We start from the raw sequence: 24,067 nt of genomic DNA, 5'->3' as shown, positions 1-24,067 counted from the left end.
CAGTTTGCACAGGCTTACTGTGGCCTATAATGATGCCATGAGAATGCTTCTTAGGGTACCTAGATACTTTAGTGCTAGTCAAATGTTTGCTGATTTGAATGTTCCAGTCTGTTCGGCTGTATTACGAAATCTCATGTATAAGTTCATCCGGAGAGTAGATGTCTCTGAGAATGGTATTGTAAAGGTATTAGTGAACCCCACGTATAGTTGCCTTAGGTACACATCGGGCCTCTGGAAATTTTGGCTTAATAGCCTGCTTACACCTCGGAATTGATCATATCTTGCATGATGTTACCAAGGATTATCCAGCCTCTTATGGTTGCAGTATATAGTCCTTAGTCCTTGTTGCTTGTTATAATACACTGTCGCTCATAAAGGTGGAATATTTTAGTTTTACCCCAATTTATGGAATTATTTTAAAAATCATTTAAAAATAATATATACAGATAACAGTATCCATTCTCAGATTTTATTGAATAATAATTTGCCAATGTGTGCTTTGCTGGACTGCTAAAGCATGTGTATGATACTATGCTTATTAACTAAGGGACCTACGCCCTCCGAAGTCATAAATGACAGTAATGAGGATTAATGCCCCACAAAACGGCACTAAAATAGCACATCGACACGGTTTTGATCCTGGGGTCTCACAGATACGAGGCCATTGTTTTGTCACTGAACCATGACTGTACGCAGCGGGGGCTAGGGTAGAGGGCAGTTTCCATAAATAAAATAAAAAACAGAAAATGCAATAAATTTTCAATAATTTTTTGCATTTTACCCCGGTCCCCAACATAAACAAATCCTCTGGACGGCCATGCATTATGGCTCAAGGCATGGGCAAACAGAAGATTTTTTTATGTTGGGAACCGGGGTAAAATGCAATAAATTATTGAAAATTTATTGCATTTTCTGTTTTTTTTTAATTTATGTAAACTGCCCCCTACCCTAGCCCCCGCTGCGTACAGTCATAGTTTAGTGACAAAGCAATGGCCTCGTAACTGTGAGGCCCCAGGATCAACACCGTGTCGATGTGCTATATTAGTGCCCTTTTGTGGGGCATTATTCCTCATTACTGTCATTTATGACTTAAGGGCATAGGTCCCCTAGTTGATAAGCATAGAAGCATATAGTTGCTTTAGCAGTCACGCAAAACACACATTGGCAAATTATTATTCAATAAAATCTGAGAATGTATACTATTATCTAGATCTATTATTTTTAAATTATTTTTAAAATAATTCCATAAATTGGGATTTAAAAAAATATTTCACCTTTATGAGCGACAGTGTATCTAGTTATCTATTATTAGTATATTAATTGTTCTAGTTAGTGAGCAGAGATTGTTACAATTAAGTTACAACTTCACTTTGTTATACATATATTTATTCTAATATTGCAGTTACAGGTACAGCTTAGAGTTAGATTGCTATATAGGCCTTCTGTTATCAATTTTACAGATACAGGTTACATGTTACAGTTACATTATACGTAGTATAGTTTTAGTTTGTTATATTCTTTAGTATTTGTACAATTTGTTGTTATTATACTCATCATGTATACTCCGCTAAATTATCCATGTAACATATGTTTTATGGACCACTGCCTTGTGCAGCTGAGTCTGAAATAAAGTTCTGAATTGAAATTGAATTACTTGAAATTCGATGGTCTTACCCTAACTTTCGACCAATCACCACTTAGCTAAGCAGGCATTCCCATTTCCAGTGAGCTGAGCTGACTCACTGACACTAGGTATAGATCTCGGGACGGCCGACGGATGCAATCAAAACGAAAATCTCCTAAACAAAGCTCAATGTGACGCTCACAGATTTACATCAACGGTCCAAAGGTAAGCTAAAATCATCTCTATTGATTATAGGTCCTTAGAGTATCCTTAAGTCGTCTGGTGTTAGTGATTTTCAAATATCTTTTTGTCGGATTCGGTGCTTGGTCCCACCTCTTCATATTTGTGTCACCGGTATGGATCTCAAGACTCCACAATTGCACCACCTCGACTCCACACAGACATACCAGCTGCATTACTATCCTGGCTGTGCTATTAATGATACTTAACATTTCAAACACCACTGTACAAAACTCAACTGATTTCACTAAAAAAAATCAGTACTTTAGTGACATTTGATGACACCTAGATCTAGAAGTCTAATCTAAATTAGCAGTAAAATTTAAAAAAAAAAACTTAGAATCTAGACTAGATCTAGACCCTAGGTCTAGATTCTAGATCTAGGTCTAGGTCTAGACCGAATTTTCCATCTCTTTCGTTCGTTAGCCTCTTGGGGTAGGGTCGGCCGGCTCTCTCTTTAGAGACGGAAACCGTCTATACACATTCCCTTGATAACGCCACGGCCATTTCAGGTCGTAGCGTTTTGCCCCCAAAATCCCCCAAAATGTCATTTTACCTCGTGCATATCCAAATGTAAATTAGGTCTAGGCCTAGGCTATAATACATCGGTTCCACTTACTAACTTGATTGAAATAATCCGTTTAATGGTCCCTTTTAAGGAAATTATGGGTCAAAATCGACATCCATGTTGAAAATCTTGCAAGCCGTGTTAAACTCTCGCTGCCGGAGTCATCTAAATCAATCTCATCCCTTCTAGTCTACGCCGAAGGCAAAATGATTATGAAGGAAAAACTGTGCGCCATCTACACGTTCGTAATGGCGTTATCACAGTTTTTCCTTCATAATCATTTTGCCTTCGGCGTAGACTAGAAGGGATGAGATTGATTTGGATGACTCCGGCAGCGAGAGTTTAACACGGCTTGCAAGATTTTCAACATGGATGTCGATTTTGACCCATAATTTCCTTAAAAGGGACCATTAAACGGATTATTTCAATCAAGTTAGTAAGTGGAACCGATGTATTATAGCCTAGGCCTAATTTACATTTGTAAAAATGGTAAAATGACATTTTGGGGGATTTTGGGGGCAAAACGCTACGACCTGAAATGGCCGTGGCGTTATCAAGGGAATGTGTATAGACGGTTTCCGTCTCTAAAGAGAGAGCCGGCCGACCCTACCCCAATAAGAGGCTAACGAACGAAAGAGACGGTAAATTCGGTCTAGTCTAGGTCTAGACCGATGTTAGAAAGAATAATTTAAAAATTCAAATTGTAAGTCTAGATCTACTGTCATGTCATAGCCTAGTCTACTTGGCGTATATTCTCATCCTTTCATTACTCAGATAATGACTCACAGATTACATAAATATCAAACTTTATGGGAAAGCTTGCCAGACCGGAAAACTTGCCAGACCGACCAAGCCAGCTTTTATTCGAATTGTATCTTGTTGAACAATCATGAACAATCTTATTATATAATTTTGAACATCAAAATAATTTCAATTTTTAAGCTCATTCTTGATTTAAAAATATCAAATGTATATATTGTTAACATTGCATAATTTCAATCTCAATCGTCAACGTTCACACCTAAGTATATACTGACGTTGTATAGAACAGTGCAAAATATTAAATTTGATCTGCTTTGATCCCTAACCTGCATGGGGCTTTGCCTTTTTGTCCCACGCCCGGACCGATTCCTGAGGTTGAAAAAACCAGAGATAAACTAAATAAGGCAAATGCTCTGGAAAAACCTAATGGCAAATCGTCCCCATAAAAATGATTTACCGGTATTTGAATCTCTATACCACCAACAAAATGAACACCAAACAATTGTTCTGTATTAAAAGTTTCAATTAAAATTTGTGTCGTGTATCTAGTGTCTGACAAAGCTAGAATGGCTACCACACCCATTTTCCTCTCTTATTATGCCTTTCTGAACATTCCTTTACCTCTCAATACAATAACTTTCACCTTCCTAAGTTATTCAAACCATCCCGCCTCGCGGGATCGTGGCGTCTCGCCACTCATATTACGTAATCATTAAACGGATCCGCACATACAACATTTTCCTGCTATACGTTGTACCGCAGGAAAATACAATTACAGCCGCGTCAGCATGATTGTGTGCATTTGTGTATTATGTGTGTATTGACTATTCCTGTTAGCAAATGCTGCCTAGACCTAGTAACATAGTGCAGTGCTAGTATAGAGGTCAATATGCATTAGCATTGACTCTCTTTTGCTGCATGCCTCGACTCCATGTTTTCTACTCAATCTGCTCAAACGGCGGGCCGGGGCTGGGGAAGCGAATAATACTATCGTAAATCGAATATCTTCAATATAATTATGCAGTCTCTGCTGAAGCCCTGACGCAAGCTTTTTTCATGTGAGTTACTGTGTGTGGTGTGGCCATTCAGTGAAACTTAAGTGAAAGGCCTTCCTAATTTGTTGTAAAAAATAAGGAAGTTCTGACAATTCAACAAATTAAGTTACTTTGTTTAATAATAATACTAGCACTGTAAACATGGTTTTAATTATTTATTATTATTTTTATTATTATCATAATCATTATTTTTATTATCGTTATTGTTATTATCATTATTGTTATTATTATTACTAGACTTCTAGTAGTAATAGTATTTTTGTTGTTATTATAATTACAAAATAACTATCATTGTTATTAATATTATTATTATTGTTTTTGTTATAAATTGTTATTATTATTATGTATTTCATCTCTTACAGATATATCTCACTCTGGAATGTGTCCAGCTGAAGGATCTCATATTAATTGTTGAGAGTGGATGATCTCAAACCTTGTCATTCCCAGCCTCTAAACGTCTCATGGCAAAATGGTCATCTGTAGATTTGGAGGACTTTCACCAAACTCTTATACAACATTTAATTTGGCCAGTAATTTCTCAAAGTGGAAGGTTTGGGAAGCCATGTCGTATGCCACTGTCTCTGAAATAAGATTTTCTTGTGCATCTAGTGTTTCCAGCCAATTTATTCATGTTGATGTTACAAGCAGAACTTTAGGCAAGAAATGGATGAGGAAAAAGAGAAATTTACCTGAGGAGCAATTTAAACCACCAGTTAGTGTCTTTCCAAAATACAAGAGTTTATCTTACTGTCCATCAGGAGGAATAACCAACTCTGGCAGACCCAAATATGATTTGAGGAACACTTCTTGTGTATTCAGGCCAACGATAAGTCAGACTTATGGAAATCCACTTTTGACTAGCTTTAGGGCATGTGTATTTTATAAATATGGAGAAACATTCAGATCTTTTTTTAATAAAGGAGGAATATCGGATTACAGTGCATTTCAGATTAGGAACTTTCACCAACTTCCATCCTTAAGTTGGCAACCTTGTGCTGGCATTTCAAAGACAGGAGCATATCAATACACAGCTACACAAAGTGGTCATCTCCCTTTAGAAAGAGTGTCCAGTGGGCCAGCTGCAGTACGCTGTAAATCCACAACCACGACAAGGGACAAGCTCCGTGCAAGGATCCGGAGCAAGCTCCCTGATCTCAAGGAGGAGGAGCTGGAGGAGCAGTTTGTAAGGGGGTCTGGACCAGGAGGCCAGGCCACCAACAAGACCAGTAACTGTGTGGTCCTGAAACATATCCCAACCGGACTTGTTGTCAAGGTAACAGGATCCATTAAACTTAACCACGTCTCTGTATTATAAGAACCGCCAGTTTATGGTAGTCTGGCATTTTTACTACTTTCCTACAAAGAGGATCATATTAAAGATGAAATTGTGTAGGAAGGCCATCCGTCTATAATGACCACTTTACTTATCCCTTGAATAACAGATTTACTGTATGTTTCTTTAACATCCAGTGTCATAGACGTGGGCAAGGTACCGGTATGTATTGTGAGGGGGGATTTTGGTGATCTGTTTATAGTCATACCCATCCCCTTCCCTCCCCTTTTAACATTTTGATAGTGATAACAGCATGTGCAACAACAAAAAAGATACAATTTATTTAGGTTGGGTATTATCTTTATCCATCAGTGCCATAGAATCATCTTTTAAAAAAATTTTTTTTTTAAACATTGTATAATTGTTATCATCTTTTGCATCTGCTTGTTTTTGAAGTGTCATCAGACGAGATCTCAGAGTGAAAACCAGAAGATTGCCCGTCTCTTGATGAAAGAGAGGCTGGATCAGCATCTCCATGCCGACCAGAGCGCCATCTCTCAATACCAACAGACCATGAACAAGAAGCGAGAGGAGAAGAAACGAAAGACGCGACTGAAACTTGAAAAGCTGAAGGCACTACGATCGAGTGTAGATGATGAGGAGGAGGAGTCAAGTGGTAATGGAAATCAAGATGTTACAGACAAAGATATGTGAGACTTCCCTTCAATAGAGTAAAGAAATAGAACCATTGAAGGCTTGATTGCAATAAGAGAGATTTTCATACAAGAGGTAGATTTTCAAACTAGCTAAGGCATATTTGGCATAATTCATATAAGGCATAATTTTATTGTTTACTTGTCACCACAAGATAAATAAAATTAAATAAGATAGCCAAAATTTATTCTTTTATGAGAAAGTTATGAATTTGAAAGTTATGATCACAATAGGTATGGACTCTTCAAATTGGCTAAATGGGTAATGTCTCTGTGATGTAGTTAGTAGCAGACAACGTTCCCGTTTGTTCCAACACAAATATATGATTTAGGAAGGTCTTATCGTTTTAGAGGACCTATAATGAATAATATATTTTTATTAGTGCCTCAAGGGAGAAGGCACTGTACACGGCAAACAGGAGAGTTATCCGCGACTATTTTACAATGCACTGACCAAACTGCCAGTTTGAGATTTGCACAGACTTGCTGATCTCATATTTCAGACAGCCATAACTTTCTTATTATTGGTCTGATTTATTTCAAAACTTTGCCATTCAGTTTATCTTATTTTTCTGCTTTCAAAGAAATGAAATTATTACTAGGGTTGGATTGTCCTTTAATTGTCCTGTTATTGTCCTGTAATCAACATAGGAGGGAGCTATTGCATTTGTAATATGTAGTTACGTATTAGTTTTTTCATATGACTCTGTATTTGTTGATGGCTTAGAGAAAAGTATGGACAATGGTATTTTCTCATCTTATGATGACTCTGATAACACTTGTAGCGTTTTGACCCTATTTGAAAATTGCTGGGTATGCTCGTCTTTAAAGGTTCTAGGCAAAACACAATTGACATTGGCTTGCCCGTTCTGCTGCATATGAATGAGATTATTTGTATTTTTTACTTTCAAAATGAGCAATATGATTTCATTCAAGTCTAACATTAGACTTTGCTGAAATATTATCGGATTTGTTTCCTTTTTTCACAAATAAGAGAGGCTTTTAATTTACTTCAATTGTTTGTATGGAATCCTATACAGGAAATGGTTTATGAAGAAATATAGATTGATTTGTTTTAAATTGACCTATATGACACTGCTCTGCCTTCTAATCATGACAGTTTCCATTGACTACATATGAAGAGATATGTGCATTATAAAATAAACAATTGTGCATCATTGACCAACATTGCAGTTTAGCTTCTAGTCCTGAAAGTGCCTTACAGCAGTCTGAACATTGAACAAGTGTGTCAGAGGCAAAGCTTCTGATGATGATGATGATGATGATGTTGGAAAATAAATTGAAAACAAACAAAATAGAGAGAAAATGTCTTTATTTCTGATCCGATTATACATGTATACGTTGTATATACTGCTTATTCTTTTCTGTATGTACATGTAAATAATAATAATATTAATAGTGAACATTTATAAGGCGCCATGTCTGTCAAATATGACACTCCTGGCGTAGTATTAATGACTTTCAACTAAACCAACTCCTGAAGTGTATCTCATCTGATCAATTCTGTTTACTTACAACTTTTTCCCCTCCATTTTCATTTAGGCATTTACAAAGCATGTTCACATATGCTGTGGTAAATGGCAGCAATTTATGCATAATGCACTTTACATTTTTGTTTCTGCTAACATATAGAAAAGTGGAAAAGGAACTTTGGTGTGTGCAGCACTATTTTAGCCCCCACTTATTTAGAAAACAAAAACAGTTTTGGTAAACTATGAGATATATGTGAACAAGCCTTTAGACCGTTTATCCAATTCTCACTGTTCCCCCCCCCCCCTTCCCTCATCTCTTTTTGTCTATTAACTCCACTTCTTCATCTCTCTCTCTTTCTTAATACGTGTGTACATTGCTCTTCTTATGCTTTCATCTCTTGCTTACCGTCCCGTGTTTGTATCTCTGTCTGTCTTTATGCCACCCTTTTTCTCATCAAATGCTTCTTACTTTCTTTTTTTTCCCTTTCTCCCCTACATACATGTATTTGATCTCTCCATCATCTCCATCTCCAGTCTCTCTCTCTCTCTCTCTCTCTCTCTCTCTCTATTTCTTTCTCTTTATCTCCCCCCTCTCTCTCTCTCGCTTTCTCTCTCACTCATCCTTGGTACCTTTAACTACAGTTAAAATTCAATTATTTCATTGAGACAGTCACATTACAAAGCTGATAGTAACAAAAGAGTATTCTATCAAATATTAATGTTGTTTTAATAGCAACTATACAGAGCTTACACAGTAGCAAAGGACTTATTCATCCAGAAAATACACATGAAACAAGAATGCACATTGATATTTACATATTATACAAAAATATGTTTATAAGGAGATTTAAATTCAAATAAGAGATGTCAAATTGCTGCAACTTATATTCTTTATGGCGAGCTTTCTCGTAACATTGATAAATGATGACTACCTGATCTTACCAAGATCACCCCCTTAGTACATTTATCCAGGCCTCTACACAAGCCAGACCACAAAAACGTGTAGCATTCCTTTCTCTCTTTCTGCCCTTCTCATCATCTCTCCTTTTTTGTTCCCCTTTTCTATTTTTCCTTCCTTGATTCCTTCTTCTTTCCATCTTTCTCTCCTCTTCCTCTCTCAGTTTGCATTTCGACAAGAGAAAATGTTTTTTTTATAAGAAGACCTCAAAAAGAACATAAGAAATTCCACCCTTAAAGCCCCTTCTTCTCATAAGCCACAAAAGAGAATGAAAAAGTTGAGGGGCATCCTTTTAAAAACAGTCCTCAAACTCGTCTTGCGGGAAGAAAAAAAAAGTGAAGAGTCATGCCACCTCCCCTCTGACATGGCATCTCATGCCGCCTATTGTCTGGATCCACCACAGTTGTCAAAACCCATTGTCGATTTAATTGGTTCGGTGGGAGGAAGCGCCAACTTACCAAGGTTTGTCGTATCTCCCTCGAGGCAGGAAACCCTTAATAGATTACATTTTGTTCAGAAGAGACTTTCTTTTCTCTTCCCTCCCCCCCCCCCCCCAAAAAAAAAAAAAAATCTCTATCAAGAGGATTATTCACATGTGCATGTAATGGCGAGCCAACAAAAAAGTATTTGAGTTGGGTCATTCAAATACTGGATAATTGTGTGATTATTTGAAAGTGAGATAAGAGGCTATTTATGTATTCAATCGCGCCCAATTCTTTTCCCTTGAATCCCCGATGATGAATTTAAAACATTCACCTGTTGTGTAAGATTCCTAGGGATGGAATTCATCTTGCATATATTAGTTTGGACTGTGTAGGGCCTTTCTTTTGCAAGAGTTATGATATTGAAGGATTTTTTTATATTATTAAGAATGTATCAAGTTTGGATATATTCAGTAAATTTAAACAAAACCAGTTTCCTGCTTATCACACTCAAGATCACCAAACATCTTCAAAACTATTGAGATTGGTTTCACTTTAAAATAGTCCTCTTTGAAATAACTACCAACTTGAGCTATAACGATTCTCAAATTCATGAAAGGACGATTTCAGACCCGCATGACTTTGATTATCCATTAATGAAAGGAGAGATGGAGAGAAGGTTGGAACGTGTTGGAACATAAAAGAACAACCCATGACTCAGGTTTAGTACCGTTCTTTCTCAAACAGGTGGATGCCAAAACACATTTACTTCTCAAGCCTCAAGATTTGTACAGATTCACTAGTGACTAATTTGGTTCTCTTTTCTATCCAGTAATCTCGTTAACAGACGATTCAACTGATTTGGCAACACTGGAAATTAAAAGTTCTTGCGCATGTGTCAGGTCTGGGAATTTCTTGTGATGTTAAGTGATTTGGAATAAGTGCAGATGACGAAGCAAATCTCCAGCATTGCGACTACTCCGAAATGCAACATCAATTGATATAATTACATTTGGATTCCATGAAAGACAAAGGTTTGAAGGATTAGATATAATCTTTATCACCTTGGATTGTTCCTGGATTCTCCCACCTAATACGGGACTGATTCGAATTACCAGCTCACATGAATGCAATATCTGAGTACATATATTAGAGGTTATGAGCCGTTTCAACTTTCTATGACCAAAATAAAATGTCTTGTGGGAGTGGTGAGATCACAAGGACACTGGCTTGATAGTTACAAGGTCCTATTACTTGTATTTGTGTGTTCTGCAACAAAGGGGCATACATGCAGCTAGAGCATTTTAGATAATGAGGAGGGGGGGGGGGTGGGGGGACACTAGCAGACAAGTTTTGCATCTTTTGATTTACAAACGAGGGTGAAAAAAGTTATTTGCTAACAATTATGGATTTGTGAAATCACTCTAGGGGTGTTGGAATATTGGATCAGTCATCTATAAAAGTCACCTTCATGCTGTTCATGAGAATGCAACATTCTCTTCTATTCCATAACCAACGAATACATGAAAACTCCTCATAAACATAAACTCCTCTTTCAATAATATCTCAAGGGACATACTGTACAGTATTGCTTGAAATAAAGTAGACACCCTAACACCAAGTCACACAAAGTTCTATGGAATAATGCATGCAGTCACATGTGACACGGTGTGAGAGTGGTGTGAGATTATCTACTTTATTTTAAGAAATACTGTACATTTCACAAACATATAAATATTGATAAAGACACTGACATTTAGTTGTCAAGAAATTACAGCTTTATGTACATAACAAATATCAATTTTAACAAAATAGGAAAGTCCCCCATTTTTACATTTTATGTGCAAGGAAGGAAAATATGAATTGTAGTACTTATTCTTTTCTGATTCAACCTTTCTCCCATCAGATACATCCATAAAATTAAACTAATTACCTATGCTAAATCTCTGAATGCTACCCACTATAATCCAATGGTTTGAAGTCATCCAATGAAACAATTCAACCAGAAAAGAAATGCTACATTCTATATAACCTAACGATTATGAAATTACTCCTCCCAAACATGTTTTACTAGAAAATGATTTACTATAAAGCATTACTGTCCTAAGAAATTGTCACTATACGCCACTATACGTCAATAAATACATTACAACATTTAAAAAAAGACAAATTATTCAATTTCAATAAAAAAAGAAATCCTATGGACTGTAAGGGGGGGGGGGGGGGGGGGACAAACTTACAGGAGCTGGGAAATGAAATTCCAGGCACAAGGCCTAAAAAAATTCTGCATGAAATATGAACTTGGCATCATGAAGAATAACAAGTGGATTTGGCCATAACATGCCTACTCTCGACACCTGTTTAAAATAGTACATTTTATGAAAAAGTAAAACAGAAAGAGAAGCTGATGATGGGATTCAAAGGGAAAATGGTATAATAAATGCAGAATATAGAAATGTACTTTGGATTTGTCAAGGAAAGTAGAAAATATATTACAAAAGGGTGAAAACTGAAAACAATGAAAGGAAGCTGATAAGAAGGTGTCTGATCTATTAACAACAATTATGGTGATCATCAGCACCGTTCTGTAGATTAATTTCTCTCAAAGAACAAGGTGTGCACTCATGCCTGCAATTTTATATACATGAACATGCATCCGAATATGCCACAACCTTTCAAAGGACAGAATCTTTTCAAACAATTCATCTGCTGAGAGCCAGAAGGGCATTAATTTATATATTTTAAAACAGAGTTAATGCCTTTCTGGCTCTCAAGAGACTATCTTTTCTTCTTGGAACTGAACCCTCTTTAACTCTGTTCATCCCATTCCTTTAAGTTTAAGATCCACAGACAGAGAAATTCCAATAATTGTGTTAAAGAATTTTGATGCATAGCATCCTGCTACTCATTTTCTTCCCAGGAATGGACATTAAATGTTGCAATTAAAGCGTTGACTGGCAAGGCTCCATAAACACCTGGGGGGCCTGGATATGTGGGACTTTGCCAATAGTGTGTCAGTGTTCGGTCCTAACAAGTCGACCAGCTTTTCGCAAGCATCTTGGCTTGAACTCAAAATGGACAATCGCTCCACATTTCAACATGTCTGTAGCTTCACTGACATACCAATTATCTCCTGTACTTAATGTCTGCAGGCAATTGACTGGCATACCAGAAAGTACAGCTCATTACAAAACAAGTCAAACCACATAAGGAGTTACATGCACAAGCATATTGCTCTTCAATGCAATATTTTTCCTTTCCAGTAAAACTCTTGCGTTGAACATTTTTCCCCAGAAACAATTACATCAAGGTTTATCTACACCATTCTTGCCAAGAAAGTGTAACATTCAGACACATTGTTTGAGCAGGGCTAGAATCCCAAGAGATTTATTCAAAGGTCAATTGGGGTCTAGGTTGCATGATTAACATTTTCATGTATATTTTACAACAGAATTAATCCAAAATGTATCATTACACCTTGAATGATTCATTCATGATTCATTCATGGGGTGGGAGGGGGGTATTTTTCAAACTGTTAAACTTTTAAGAAATTGTTACAGGCAATTCAATACCTTAGAAATGTCAGTTCATCTGTTGGAAAATTCCTATACATTGGAAACAAGACAACTGTCACTCAAAAATGTCAATACTTTATTACGTCAGAAGAAGGCAACTTTGCAACTTTGCTAAATGAACTGAAATGCTGACTTTCTTAATGTTAAACATAGAAAACAATTTAGCATTTCATTTACAGCAGAACATAAAGTAACAAACCTTGGTATAAAAATACATCCACCTTCAGCATATCAATTGCCTTATTTCATCCAACACTATGTTTGGGTTGGTCCCACATACTTAGCTAAGTGGGGTTTTCTAGACGATATTACATGTTCATACAGCACCAGTTCATATAGCATGCAGGATAAGGTTTAACCTTGGTCAGCTCTGACTCTTGAGTGTGTTTTGAGTCAAGTTGGCATGGAATGTTCTCACGGGCGGATAATCATGTTCTTGCACTGCGTTCAGTCTCGGCTAAACACTCTCTGACAAGGGCCTTAGCATGTGTGATACCTGGGTAGGATTGATAAAATGGATATAAAGTGTTCACATTACAATTTAGTTATTATGCTGTCATCGTCATTATCATCATCAGTTGCTCTGGATTCACAATGAAAATGTAACAAAGCACAATTAGAAAACTATATCATATCAAATCAGGTATGAAGGCAAGACAATAAGCTAAACATTCAGTTGTCACAATCATCTTTACTTGCAAAAATACCTCTATGGTTTATCATTTGTCACCAGCACTATCAAAGATTCCTTATGTTATAAAGATTGCAAGGTCAAATTTGTTTGCTCTGAGAAAGGTGTTTGGCCAAATAAGCGGCTGTACAAGCATTATTATGAGCTACAAGATCCTGATGGACAGTGAAAATATGAAAAACTATCTTGTGACATCAGTTTTCAATGTTAGGTACATTCTCCAAAAAGAACGTCATTGTCTGTATCCCATGCTAAGTAAAACCTGCTTCAGCTGATACCACTTTTTTTGTTGATGTTTCCCTTGAACAGTGTCTCCTGAATAATATTTCACATAAAAACCTGAACTTAACCTGTTAAAACAGTGAAACCTGCACAAAAAGACCGCCTAAGGGAGACAAGAAAAGTGGCCTTTATAGGCAGATGCTCTTTATGTATTATAGGTTCCTTTATTACAGGTTTCAATGACAAACCATTTTCTGGGGAAACAAAAATGTGGTCTTTATAGACAGGTGGTCTTCCTATACAGGTGGTTGCTACAGCAGGTTTGACTTTAACTTGCTCATTCCAGATACTCCAGCCCCAAGTGCTTTCAGACTTTATAGTATTCAAAGGGTTGGGTAACCTTTAAATAAAAACCACCTGCCTACAGGGCTACTTTTCTTTCAGTGGTATTTCTATACAGGTTTGACTGTACAATCTCCAGACATTAATCCAATTCAAGATCTCGCAAATGTTGGTACATCCACATTACCTCGTCTTAACCTCTCCGTGGCTGTTCTGCTGCCGGCATACGTAGGTCTGATATCCCTGCCCATGTCCTCAATGACTGCTAGCAGCTCGGCATACTTGCTCTGCGGTGCTGAAGGCCTCTGCTGTTGAAGCTGCTGGATCACTGCTGCTGCATTGAGGGTTCCTTCAGAAATGGGAATTATACAAAGATTACAATGTATGATTTCAAGGGACCTGTTTCACAAAGCCTTTTTTCAATGACTAATGAAAAATATCAGTGACAAATCTGCTGATAACCAATCAGAAGCAAGGATTTCAGTAGCTTATAACAACAACTGTCGTTTGTCACTGATGAAAAGTTTTGTGAAACACCCCCAGTTGTACAATACATGCTTCTCCAACAACTGCTCCACTGTCAATTTCCTATGCTAAACGAATTTTTCCTGGGTAGCACTTGACATATCCAACTCCCCCCTTATTATTTTCCTTATCCCCCTATCCCTTCTTGGGACATGAACTGATATTTAATCTTACATGGATGCTTTATAAGAAGGTGCATACAGGTGGATAATACAGTTTTGTGAAATTGATGATTTTTTCTTTTCAAAGGGCATTGGTCTAGAGCATTTGCAGACCACACTAGCTAACCACTGATTTATTACATACACATGTATACTTGGAGAAGATCTATCCTAAAAAGTGTTATTTTGAGATCTACACTGTACCATGTATAAAAAAAAATACACAGGGGCTCAGGGAGAAATAGCCCCCGAAATCCCTAAAAGAGTTCAATATAAAACAAATTTTAGGATGTTATTTTCATGCAGGCAAGGTTGAAAAGTAGCCCCCGAAAAATAAATATTAATTCTTTCCCTGATTAACCCAATGGTTAAAGTGACGAGAGAGGTACTTTGATTTGAGCAAACAAAATGTCTAAAGGGCTTTACAATGATTTGTTTTTGTCTGAATCTACTTAAAGCCATATAGAGTAGGCCTAATATGGAGACCCTACAATCTCACTAAGATATGAAAACATCTCTCAATTACCCTTGAAACGCTAGCGACGTACAGTGTACATAATATCAAAATAGCGAACTGATCATTAACAGATCTTAAGAGATACATTAATTTATCTATTACTAAAACAGGAGAGCCACTAAGAGATAAGATATTTAGCAGGTAGACTTGTTAAACTAATGGATTTAATTTAAACGATCAAAATAAACTTAACATTATCCCTGAAGTAGAAAGATTATCGGTTCAAATGAATGATTTCATGTACGTTATCCAAATCCTGTAGATTTCCTCCAAATTCAGAGGAAGGGATACACAAAAAATCTTTGCCTTTGCAAAAGAAGGAACATGGTACAAACAGAACCAATGACTTTTCTCTCTCTCTCTCTCTCTCTCTCTCTCTCTCCCTCTCTCTCTCTCTCCCTCCCTCTCTCTCTCTCTCTCTCTCTCTCTCTCTCTCTCTCTCAGAATGTACTCCAAGACACAGGAAACAGGATATCTGCAATTTCCAAGAACATCCTGGATTATAACTGGATTCTTTCAACACCTTTCATTTGATCTTGTTTTGCTTTCATTTTCTTTATCTGTGTACGATGAGTGCTTTTTCAGCATGATGGTCATGATACTTGATGGATATTACATTATAGTCATTCTTTGAGAAGCAACATTGATATCACAGACATGATCCTTCACATGTTACCAAACAACAAATTTCTAGTCGAGTTAAAAATATATGACAACAAAAGGTCTCAACCACAGTATACCCCCAACCCCCCCCCCCCCCCTCCTTCCAATTTGTGCAATCTGTACTTTGTGAAACCCAAATGGTGAAGTTACACCTAAAGCCGTCAGTCCTCTGGTTGCTTGTAACTCACACACAAGCATTTATGCTTTCTTAGCAGTCAGGTAAAATAACCACCACTAAAACCACTAACCACCACTAAATTCTAATTGATTGAAATTGGACCTCTGAAAGAAAAATATAAAACAACTCACCACTGAAAAAAGGCCTTCTATCTGTTCTTGTACTGCCTATCATGTAATTATCAGAAAGTGAAAACTAGTGCTCTTAGACATGAATAGAAAATAATAATAACAATAATAATAATAAATACTTATAAACCGCACTTATCTAATAACTTACTCAAGGCGCTATAAAAAACAAAATACACAAATGAGGCTCAAATCCAAATTTTTCATGATTTTTAGCTACACATGTGACTAAAAATGGCTCATGGCATGGAGTGTCAAATGAAAAGGTTAGATGTCATTACTTTCATGCTCAGTGACATATTTCTTGGATTATGACGAATCAGTGACATTTATAAACTCCTAAACGACATCTTGGATGCTGCAAAGACTGCCTTTTACAATTATGGATAGGATTTTCATGCTACATAATGTAAAGGTAGACAATCACATACAGTGTAGCTGACATGCTTGCAAATCTTTCAAGAGGGAGATACATATAATGGCATAATATTTCTTAACCTCTTTTCATGAAATGATTGTGACCACATTGGTTTATTCTTTATAGATAAAGTTTATATCTTCTTACAAACATTGTTGATCAATAAAAGAGTCATACAGATTGACCAGTGAAGTTCTGAGAAGATTTACACTTTATATATCAAGAATAAACCATATTGTAACAATCATTTAAAGGAAGTACAAAAAAATATATTCCAATTTTATGGACGACAATAATACATGTATGAAGTGAATTCATATGTTACTTATGAAGATTACATGTGTAATGCTATAGAATCATGCAAATGTAACATACCATGCTCTTCTTTTTAACAAATGAGAATAATGACAAATGACTTTAAAATGTGATGCAGGGAATGGACTAAATAAGGAATTGTTTAGCAACATTTTCTGGCTGATGGTAGCGGGATGATTTGAAAGAAAACATTGATCTATAGACTTTCTCCATCGACAGAGTTTTACAAAAACCTTAACTGCAATTGAATTTGTTTAAACAAATTTACATTTATAGAACTGGATGAGACAAAAACCTTTACGACTTTTACGTTTAACAATTAATGTTTAGACTTATATATCACATGTATTTGAATTAATAAAAAGGGTTATATAACATTCTGATAATAATTGATCAAATCCAATATTAAAATAAAAAAAATTGTAGAAATCTTTCACCTGTAGACTAATTAACACTTTCATCATTTCATGAGTTTGTGTGTGTCTAAAAAAAACAATACTAATGAAAGAGAACGATGATGATCACATAAAAAGTGAATGGTATGAATTGTACAGAATAATGTCAACATAATGGAAGGGAAGCAAATAAAAGGTGAACAAGCAGAACATAAATACCTTTGCTTTTGGACGCATGCACATGAGTCCTACCTCCAGCATATGCTGGTTGAGCCGAAGACGAATGACCCTGCTTGACCATCAGGTTCGTGGGCATCTCCTGGGCTTGGATCATCTGAGGATTACCCCCTCCTCCTCCACTGCTGCTGCCCCCTCCTCCCATATGCATGGCCTGCCCGCCGCTCATGATGCGTCCCCCGGCCCCCGCAGAGGACACGTTCATAGGAGTCGCTGCCATCTTGGACGAGTACGTTGACGAGGACGATGACGACGGTCCAGGGATGCTAGGGACCACTAGGATGACCGGCTTCTTGTCGATCTCAGTCATGAAATGTTGTGCCCCGCCCTGCTGCTGCTGTTGATGAAGGTGTTGCTGCTGTTGGAGGTGATGGTGCTGTTGCTGCAAGTCCAGGAGCTCTAGCTGATCCTGTGGCGGATAGAGCGAGAAGGGGTAGTGATGATACATCTTATGCGACAATTGCTACGGGCAGGATTATCTTTATCTAACAAAGTGTTATTTCCGTCACGCCGCGAGAAGATCCCTCTTTTGTGGCCCCCTTTGAGTAAACTTGGCGACTTAATTGTTGACTATAATTAGAACTGCCCTCCTGGTGGTGCTCTCTGCGCTGGAGGCCTACTGCGTCTTGACTAGCTCTTGGAAACTATGAATGTGACTGAGACACATGATGTAGCTAGGGTAGGGGATATCACTTGCACACTCCACGAGTGCTGCTGCTTCTTTTAGTGATGCACACAAATGTGGTTTGGTGAGTCATGACCAGCACTCATCACGTCAATCAAGACCTAGGAATATTTCTATGTCTGGGGAATATTTGAGCCACTTGTTTAAACAAGCTGTACAGTTTGTGTTACCTCCACACAACAGGACATGCATATTAAGTGTACCCTTGTTTGCCCATCCCCGCCCCCTTCCCGTATAGTTATTTCTCTCATGACTATTTTATATTCTCCGTTCTTTCATTTCTACTATATGCACCAGTATGCTCTCCTTTCCTTCCTAATATTCTTCCTCATGCATTCCCTTCTCTTCCTGTATTTTTTTTCTTCTATTCCCATTATTCCCTTTCTCTCTCACACATACTACATGTATTTCCAAATACACCTCTCCCTCTCCCTCTCCCTTTATATCTCTCTTCCTCACTCTCTCCCTTCCTCATTCCCAACCCCTCTCTCCGTCTTTCTTCTCTTTCCTACTTCTCCCTCCTCCTCTCACTTCCCCTTTCACTCTCTAACCTATCCCTGCTATGTCCCTCTCTCTGCCAACCTCTCTATCTTATAAATGCGTCTTCTTTACACTTGCACACCTGTCTTTACATGCAGAATTCTCTAAATAATCATGTTAAAACTTACGTATACAAATAAATAGCGTTTTACATGAATTAGAGAAGAAGAAAAAAAATTGAGAGACAGAGAATGCTCAAAGGTGTGCTTTCAAAACTTAAGCAGATGGGTTAAAAGAGAAGAGAAGAGAAGAGGAGAGGAGACAAAAAAGAAGAGGAGAAAATAACAAAATAGAAGAGAAGAGGAGAGGAGACAAAAAAGAGGAGAGGAGACAAAAAAGAAGAGGAGACAAGGGAGAAGAGAAAAGAACAAAAGAGAAGAGAAGAGGAGAGAAGAGGAGAGAAGAGAAGAGAAGAGAAGAGAAGAAGAGAGAAGAGGAGAGGAGAGGAGAGGAGAGAAGAGGAGAAAAGAGAAGAAGAGAGAAGAGAAGAGGAGAGAAGAGAAAAGAGGAAAGGAGAAGAGAAGAGAAGAGGAAAGGAGAGGAGACAAGGGAAGAGAAGACAAGAGTAAAGAAAAGAAGAGAAGAGAAAAAAAGAGAGAAAAGAAGAGAAAAGAAGAGAAGAGAAGAGAAGAGAGAAGAGAAAAGAATTGAAAAAGTAGAGAAGAGAAAAGAAGAGAAAAGAGAAATAAAAAAAATAAAAAAAACAGTGTAGTAGAAAGCAGTCACTAGAAAAATAGCTCTAATGAACAATGTCCTATTTGAAATAGTGAGCCAGTAACACATTTCTTCATTTTCCCCTAATTCTACTTCCATCCATCAAACTCATTTTTGGCCTACATATGTTATACATATACATGTACATATGCCACTACCCACCAGAAGATGGCAGTCTTCAATATGCTACCCATAAATGATTAATTCTTTATTTCTATACTTTATGAATTGAGTTGTATTTTTATGTCTACAACATGCCTACATTCTAAACATTTAAAATTAAAAGAATTAACACGGTACATGTAACATATCTTATACTTACAGATGAACTTGAGGATCTGGTTAATATAGAAAACAAACTCTCACAGAATCAAATGTAACTTACACTGAATGTTCAAGATTACAAATAAATGACATGTGCCAAACAATTTTGGGTGAAAATGTATACCGGTAGTAGCCGAGTAATGAGCATTGAAAGATAAGGTGCTTAACAAAGGTGCAAAGGGGAGTTGTGGTTTTATCGAAGATGATGCCCAGTAAGTTTTTGCGCGTTAGTTTTTATTTCACTGGTTCAAACAACCTACTCTACGGCAGGATAAGCAATCCTGAATAAATAACAGCAATTTTCTCTCAAAGTACAATTCTCATACCAGAGTTGAAGGTTAGCTTTAAAGGCATCGTTTAACAATGTTAAATCCAAGAAGCATGGTTCTACGTGTTATCAGTGTCTTTGATATGGTGTAATATTGAAGCCCTAAAAAAATTGCGCTTCAAAATGATCATGAAGTGCCCCCAAAAAGTAAAAATCTTTGAGTCCCCAATAGACTGTAGTTATGAAAACCGTTAGGAAAACGCAAAATTTGATTTCGATTTCCAATCATAAATATCTTAAATGATAATCAGACACGCGATCGGCTTGTAAAAGTCATGGGTTTCCTGACTGACCTAAAGGTTTATAATTATCATTGCAGCTAAATTGCTAAATCCACGATTTTGTTTCAGAATCGGAGACAAAGTTACCCAATCTCTTTAAGGTCTGAGATATTTTAGTCTTGAAAGATTGGGAACTCTTACTTTAAATCAAGTTACATTCATTGAGAGGTAAGATGTCGGTCTGGCATCTACAGTATAAAATTTCCCCACCTTCAGAATGATAAGGGACTAGGTCCGAGTCATCACAGGTTTTGCCGAACCCGGGTTTGACTTGAAAATTTCAGGCGGGGACCGGGTGCCCGAAATTTTCACCACTGCACTGACACTAAAAATCGTGTGCATGCAGCGGCGGGTGTTAGACTAAGTTGCTGTTCTAATAATGCGACGGAAAAGACAGATAGATATTGTTTCAGTTGACGGTAGGTGTTTTTATCACTCAAAATTGAGGCTGCAAGAAAGGAATCATGCTTTGTGCGTGGTACCGAGTGCGTTCAGAAACGGAAGTGGAAATATGACCCACTGAAGACTGTTGAGCAAGTTAAGAAAGTCCCACACACAAGACTAAAATGTTGATCAGACTATTACAATTAAATCGTAATACTAATAGGCATTAATTTAATTGCCAAAATATATCCACAACATAATGGTTTACCTTTGATATTTTGATGAATGAAAATAATTTAAAACCCTTGAAATAACATCGAAGTGCCTTCCGTTCGTCCCCAAATATGTGTGTATAACGGCAAGCTGAAGTTAAGAGTCAAGTTTTGTTTACATCATGCACCGTCATCCGAGCTGATCGTAACATTAAGCATTAAACCAATTAAAAAACATCACGTAAGACTTTAACCAATTCAACAAAATTACCGTAAAACAATTATTTGCTCTGACAAATAATACTATAGATATTCATAATGTCTTACAAAAATAATGATATTTCATGAGTTACCTACTCAGAATCGAGTTCAGCTAGCCATCATTTTTAAACGAGACGTAATTGTCATGCAGCGCAGTAGACCGTAGGTGGCAGTATGCAGAGAGAGAGAAAAAATGCGGGGGCCTGAGATCAGGTGATATTTGCGTGCCTATCACATGATTTTTTTTCCTCTCGGCGATCTATAGACTACTGCGCTGCATAACAATTACGTCTCATTTCAAAATTATTTGTCAAAGCAAATAATGATTTTACGGTAATTTTGTTGAATTGGAGTCCCTTGAAGTCTTAATTGGTCTTTTTTTTTTTCTTTAATTGGTTTAATGCTTGCTCGGATGACGGTGTAGGGATGTAAGCAAAACATGACTCGTAACTTCAGCTTGCCATTATACACGCATTTATAGAACGAACGAAAAGCACTTCGATGGGCTTTAAATTATTTTGCTTCATCAAAATATCAAGGGTAAACCATTATGTTGTGGATATATTTTGACAATTAAATTAATGTCTATTATTAGTATTACGATTTAATTGTAATAGTCTGATCAACATTTTAGTCTTGTGTGTGGTACTCTTGCTCATTTTTCGGTGGGTCATATGTCAACTTCCTTTTCTGAACGCACTCGGTACCACGAAGTGTGATTCCTTTCTTGCAGCCTCCTTTCTTACAGCCTTGCAGCGATAAAAACATGTACCGTCAACTGAAATAATATCCATTTATTTCTAAAGCAAATTTATGTAATTAAATTGAAATATAAGTTTGTGAATTGCATATTTGTAGTTCTTAAAAAGGGAACCAACACCTTCATACTAAGTTACTTTTATTGTAAAGTTTAAGATATTTGAAAAATTTCAGTGAAAATCGGGCAAGGAATAAGGAAATTAGAGCTTTTTGAAATGACTAGTCACTAGAGGGCGGTATTCAATTTGATGACATCATCTGGGGACAACTCTCCATGCCTTTTGTACATCAAATTTAATGTTTTTCCTTCTTTCTTGTGATTGAGATAATCTACTCCCCTGAAAGCAAGATATAGATAACCCTAACCCTATTCTACTTCTACTTGAAGTCGGATCAAGAACACAAACAAATCAAAGAAAAAAAAAAATTGTGAAAAATGGTAAAAATTAAATATCTAACTTGATTCTTAAGGTGGATTAATTTAAATCTCGGAATGACCTCAGCTATAGTACAGTTGCGCTCAAGGATTGCGCCTGTTCTTTTTGGCGCTTGTTCAGAAATGTATCTAAAATTTGACCCGTATTACTCCGGCATAATGTCTCAGATCCTCATTACAGTAGATAACTTTCCACAGGCTCGCGCCCGCCCGCAACCCAGCATCGGTATCGGTATGTACTTGTATTCTGCAGCGGTTTGCCGTGAAACCTGAGAAAAAGTGTATACTAATATCATTGTTTTTCCGAAAAATACTCCAAAAATAACAAGAAAATTGACACGAAACAGGTAATAAACTTATCAACTTTTAAGTCATGATCTTTATTTGGACATTTAATGAATATTTACTTCATTTTGGGTATGTTTTAGGAAGGAATCTCCACGCCAGAGTTACGGGTCAAATTTTGGATACGTTTCTGAACAAGCAGCTTTCTTTTAAACCACACATAGATCTAGACCGAAAGCTTCAGTCTCTGATATCTACGGTGGTTTAGCTGAGATTGCATCTGGCTCCTCTGACCGCCTCTATATGTCAACAAGAAATGACCCATATCAGACGGTTATTTCTGTCTAATCTAGATCTACCTCGTCACCTATGTCTATAGGCTATAATCTACAGCTACATCTTCCATTTATCTACATATAACTAACTTACATCTAACATTACAACTTTAAAAGTACGAAGATACACTGACAACGTATTGACCTGTACCTCGATAGAAGAAGAGGAAGAAGAAGAAGAAGAAGAAGAAGAAGAAGAAGAAGAAGAAGAAGAAGAACTGAAAATAATCTGAATGAAGAAACTGATGAATTTAAACCACCCTATTTTACTTCATTTGTATTTCATAATTTTGTAGGCCTAATTGAAATAGTGAAATAGATCTACACATCAACAATAGTCAAATTCAAAAGACAAAATCAACAAAAAGCCTTCATTGATATGTGTGTTTTACTTCATACGTGCTTCACCTCATCATTCGTGGATTTACATGATGTAGGTCTAACTGAACTGTTAACAATCAGACAACAAAAACTAAAAAGGTTTGGGATTTGATAGCGCGACGCGATCGCAAGCATCGGTGTCACCGCATCGGTATTTGAGCGTACACGCCGCCTTGTCTAGTGGGAGCGGAACTGACCCTGGAGGCCTGAAGAATGTCGTGTGGAGTACTTGGCTTGCGAGAACGAAATCGTGCAACGAAAGTGGACCAAAATGCACAAATAATGTCATGAAGTTACTTCAAAATGAAAAATAGATATATTATAAAGATTACATAGAATATCATAAACTATAAGTTTAAGTTATCATCATTTTTGTAGAAATAAAACATTCTCACCATGCACAGTCGCGTCTAGATTAAGTCCGTCAGCCAGATCAGAAAATACACCTAACCGGTATGGTGCTAAATTATAATTGCAACACAAAGAAATATCCGGTGCTAAAAGTGCAAAGTGCTAATTCTTGCGGCGCCGATTAAACCGCCGACGGAAGGGGGGGGGGGGGGGGGGGGGGGGGGGGGGGGGATAACGTTTTCTTAGAAGACAAAAAATGTGGCACCGGGACTCCGGGATTTTAAAGGGGGTTCCCCAAGGCAAAAATAAATAGATC

At 37.1% G+C, this 24,067-nt stretch overlaps 2 protein-coding genes across 4 annotated transcripts; one reads left to right on the top strand and one right to left on the bottom strand.

Moving 5' to 3' along the window:
- Positions 1–1,733: 1,733 nt before the first annotated feature.
- On the top strand, positions 1,734–7,518 carry LOC115918815 (probable peptide chain release factor C12orf65 homolog, mitochondrial; the record flags this gene model as incomplete). The annotated part of the gene is made up of 3 exons (XM_030991468.1): positions 1,734–1,849; positions 5,189–5,522; positions 5,979–7,518. Coding segments are annotated over 3 exons (708 nt in total), but the record flags the coding sequence as incomplete, so codon positions are not given.
- A 911-nt stretch (positions 7,519–8,429) lies between these two features.
- On the bottom strand, positions 8,430–23,879 carry LOC590648 (cyclin-dependent kinase 2-associated protein 1). 3 transcript variants are annotated; one of them, XM_790245.5, is made up of 5 exons: positions 23,796–23,879; positions 17,458–17,884; positions 16,114–16,149; positions 14,126–14,287; positions 8,430–13,179 (listed from the first exon to the last, which is right to left on the bottom strand). In XM_790245.5, exons 1-5 carry the CDS (start codon positions 23,796–23,798, stop codon positions 13,112–13,114), a joined length of 696 nt encoding a protein of 231 aa, XP_795338.1. In that variant the 5' UTR covers positions 23,799–23,879; the 3' UTR covers positions 8,430–13,111. The 3 variants fall into 3 exon arrangements, with proteins under 3 accessions (XP_795338.1, XP_011662478.1, XP_003728157.1); XM_011664176.2 differs by lacking the exon at positions 16,114–16,149 and having other exon boundaries at positions 17,491–17,884; XM_003728109.3 differs by lacking the exon at positions 16,114–16,149 and having other exon boundaries at positions 23,796–23,878.
- Positions 23,880–24,067: the final 188 nt, after the last annotated feature.

Source organism: Strongylocentrotus purpuratus, unplaced genomic scaffold (assembly GCF_000002235.5).
Source record: "Strongylocentrotus purpuratus isolate Spur 01 unplaced genomic scaffold, Spur_5.0 spur5_scaffold_2, whole genome shotgun sequence".
NCBI classification, from domain to species: domain Eukaryota; kingdom Metazoa; phylum Echinodermata; class Echinoidea; order Camarodonta; family Strongylocentrotidae; genus Strongylocentrotus; species Strongylocentrotus purpuratus.
This window is presented reverse-complemented; position numbering and strand designations above follow the sequence as displayed.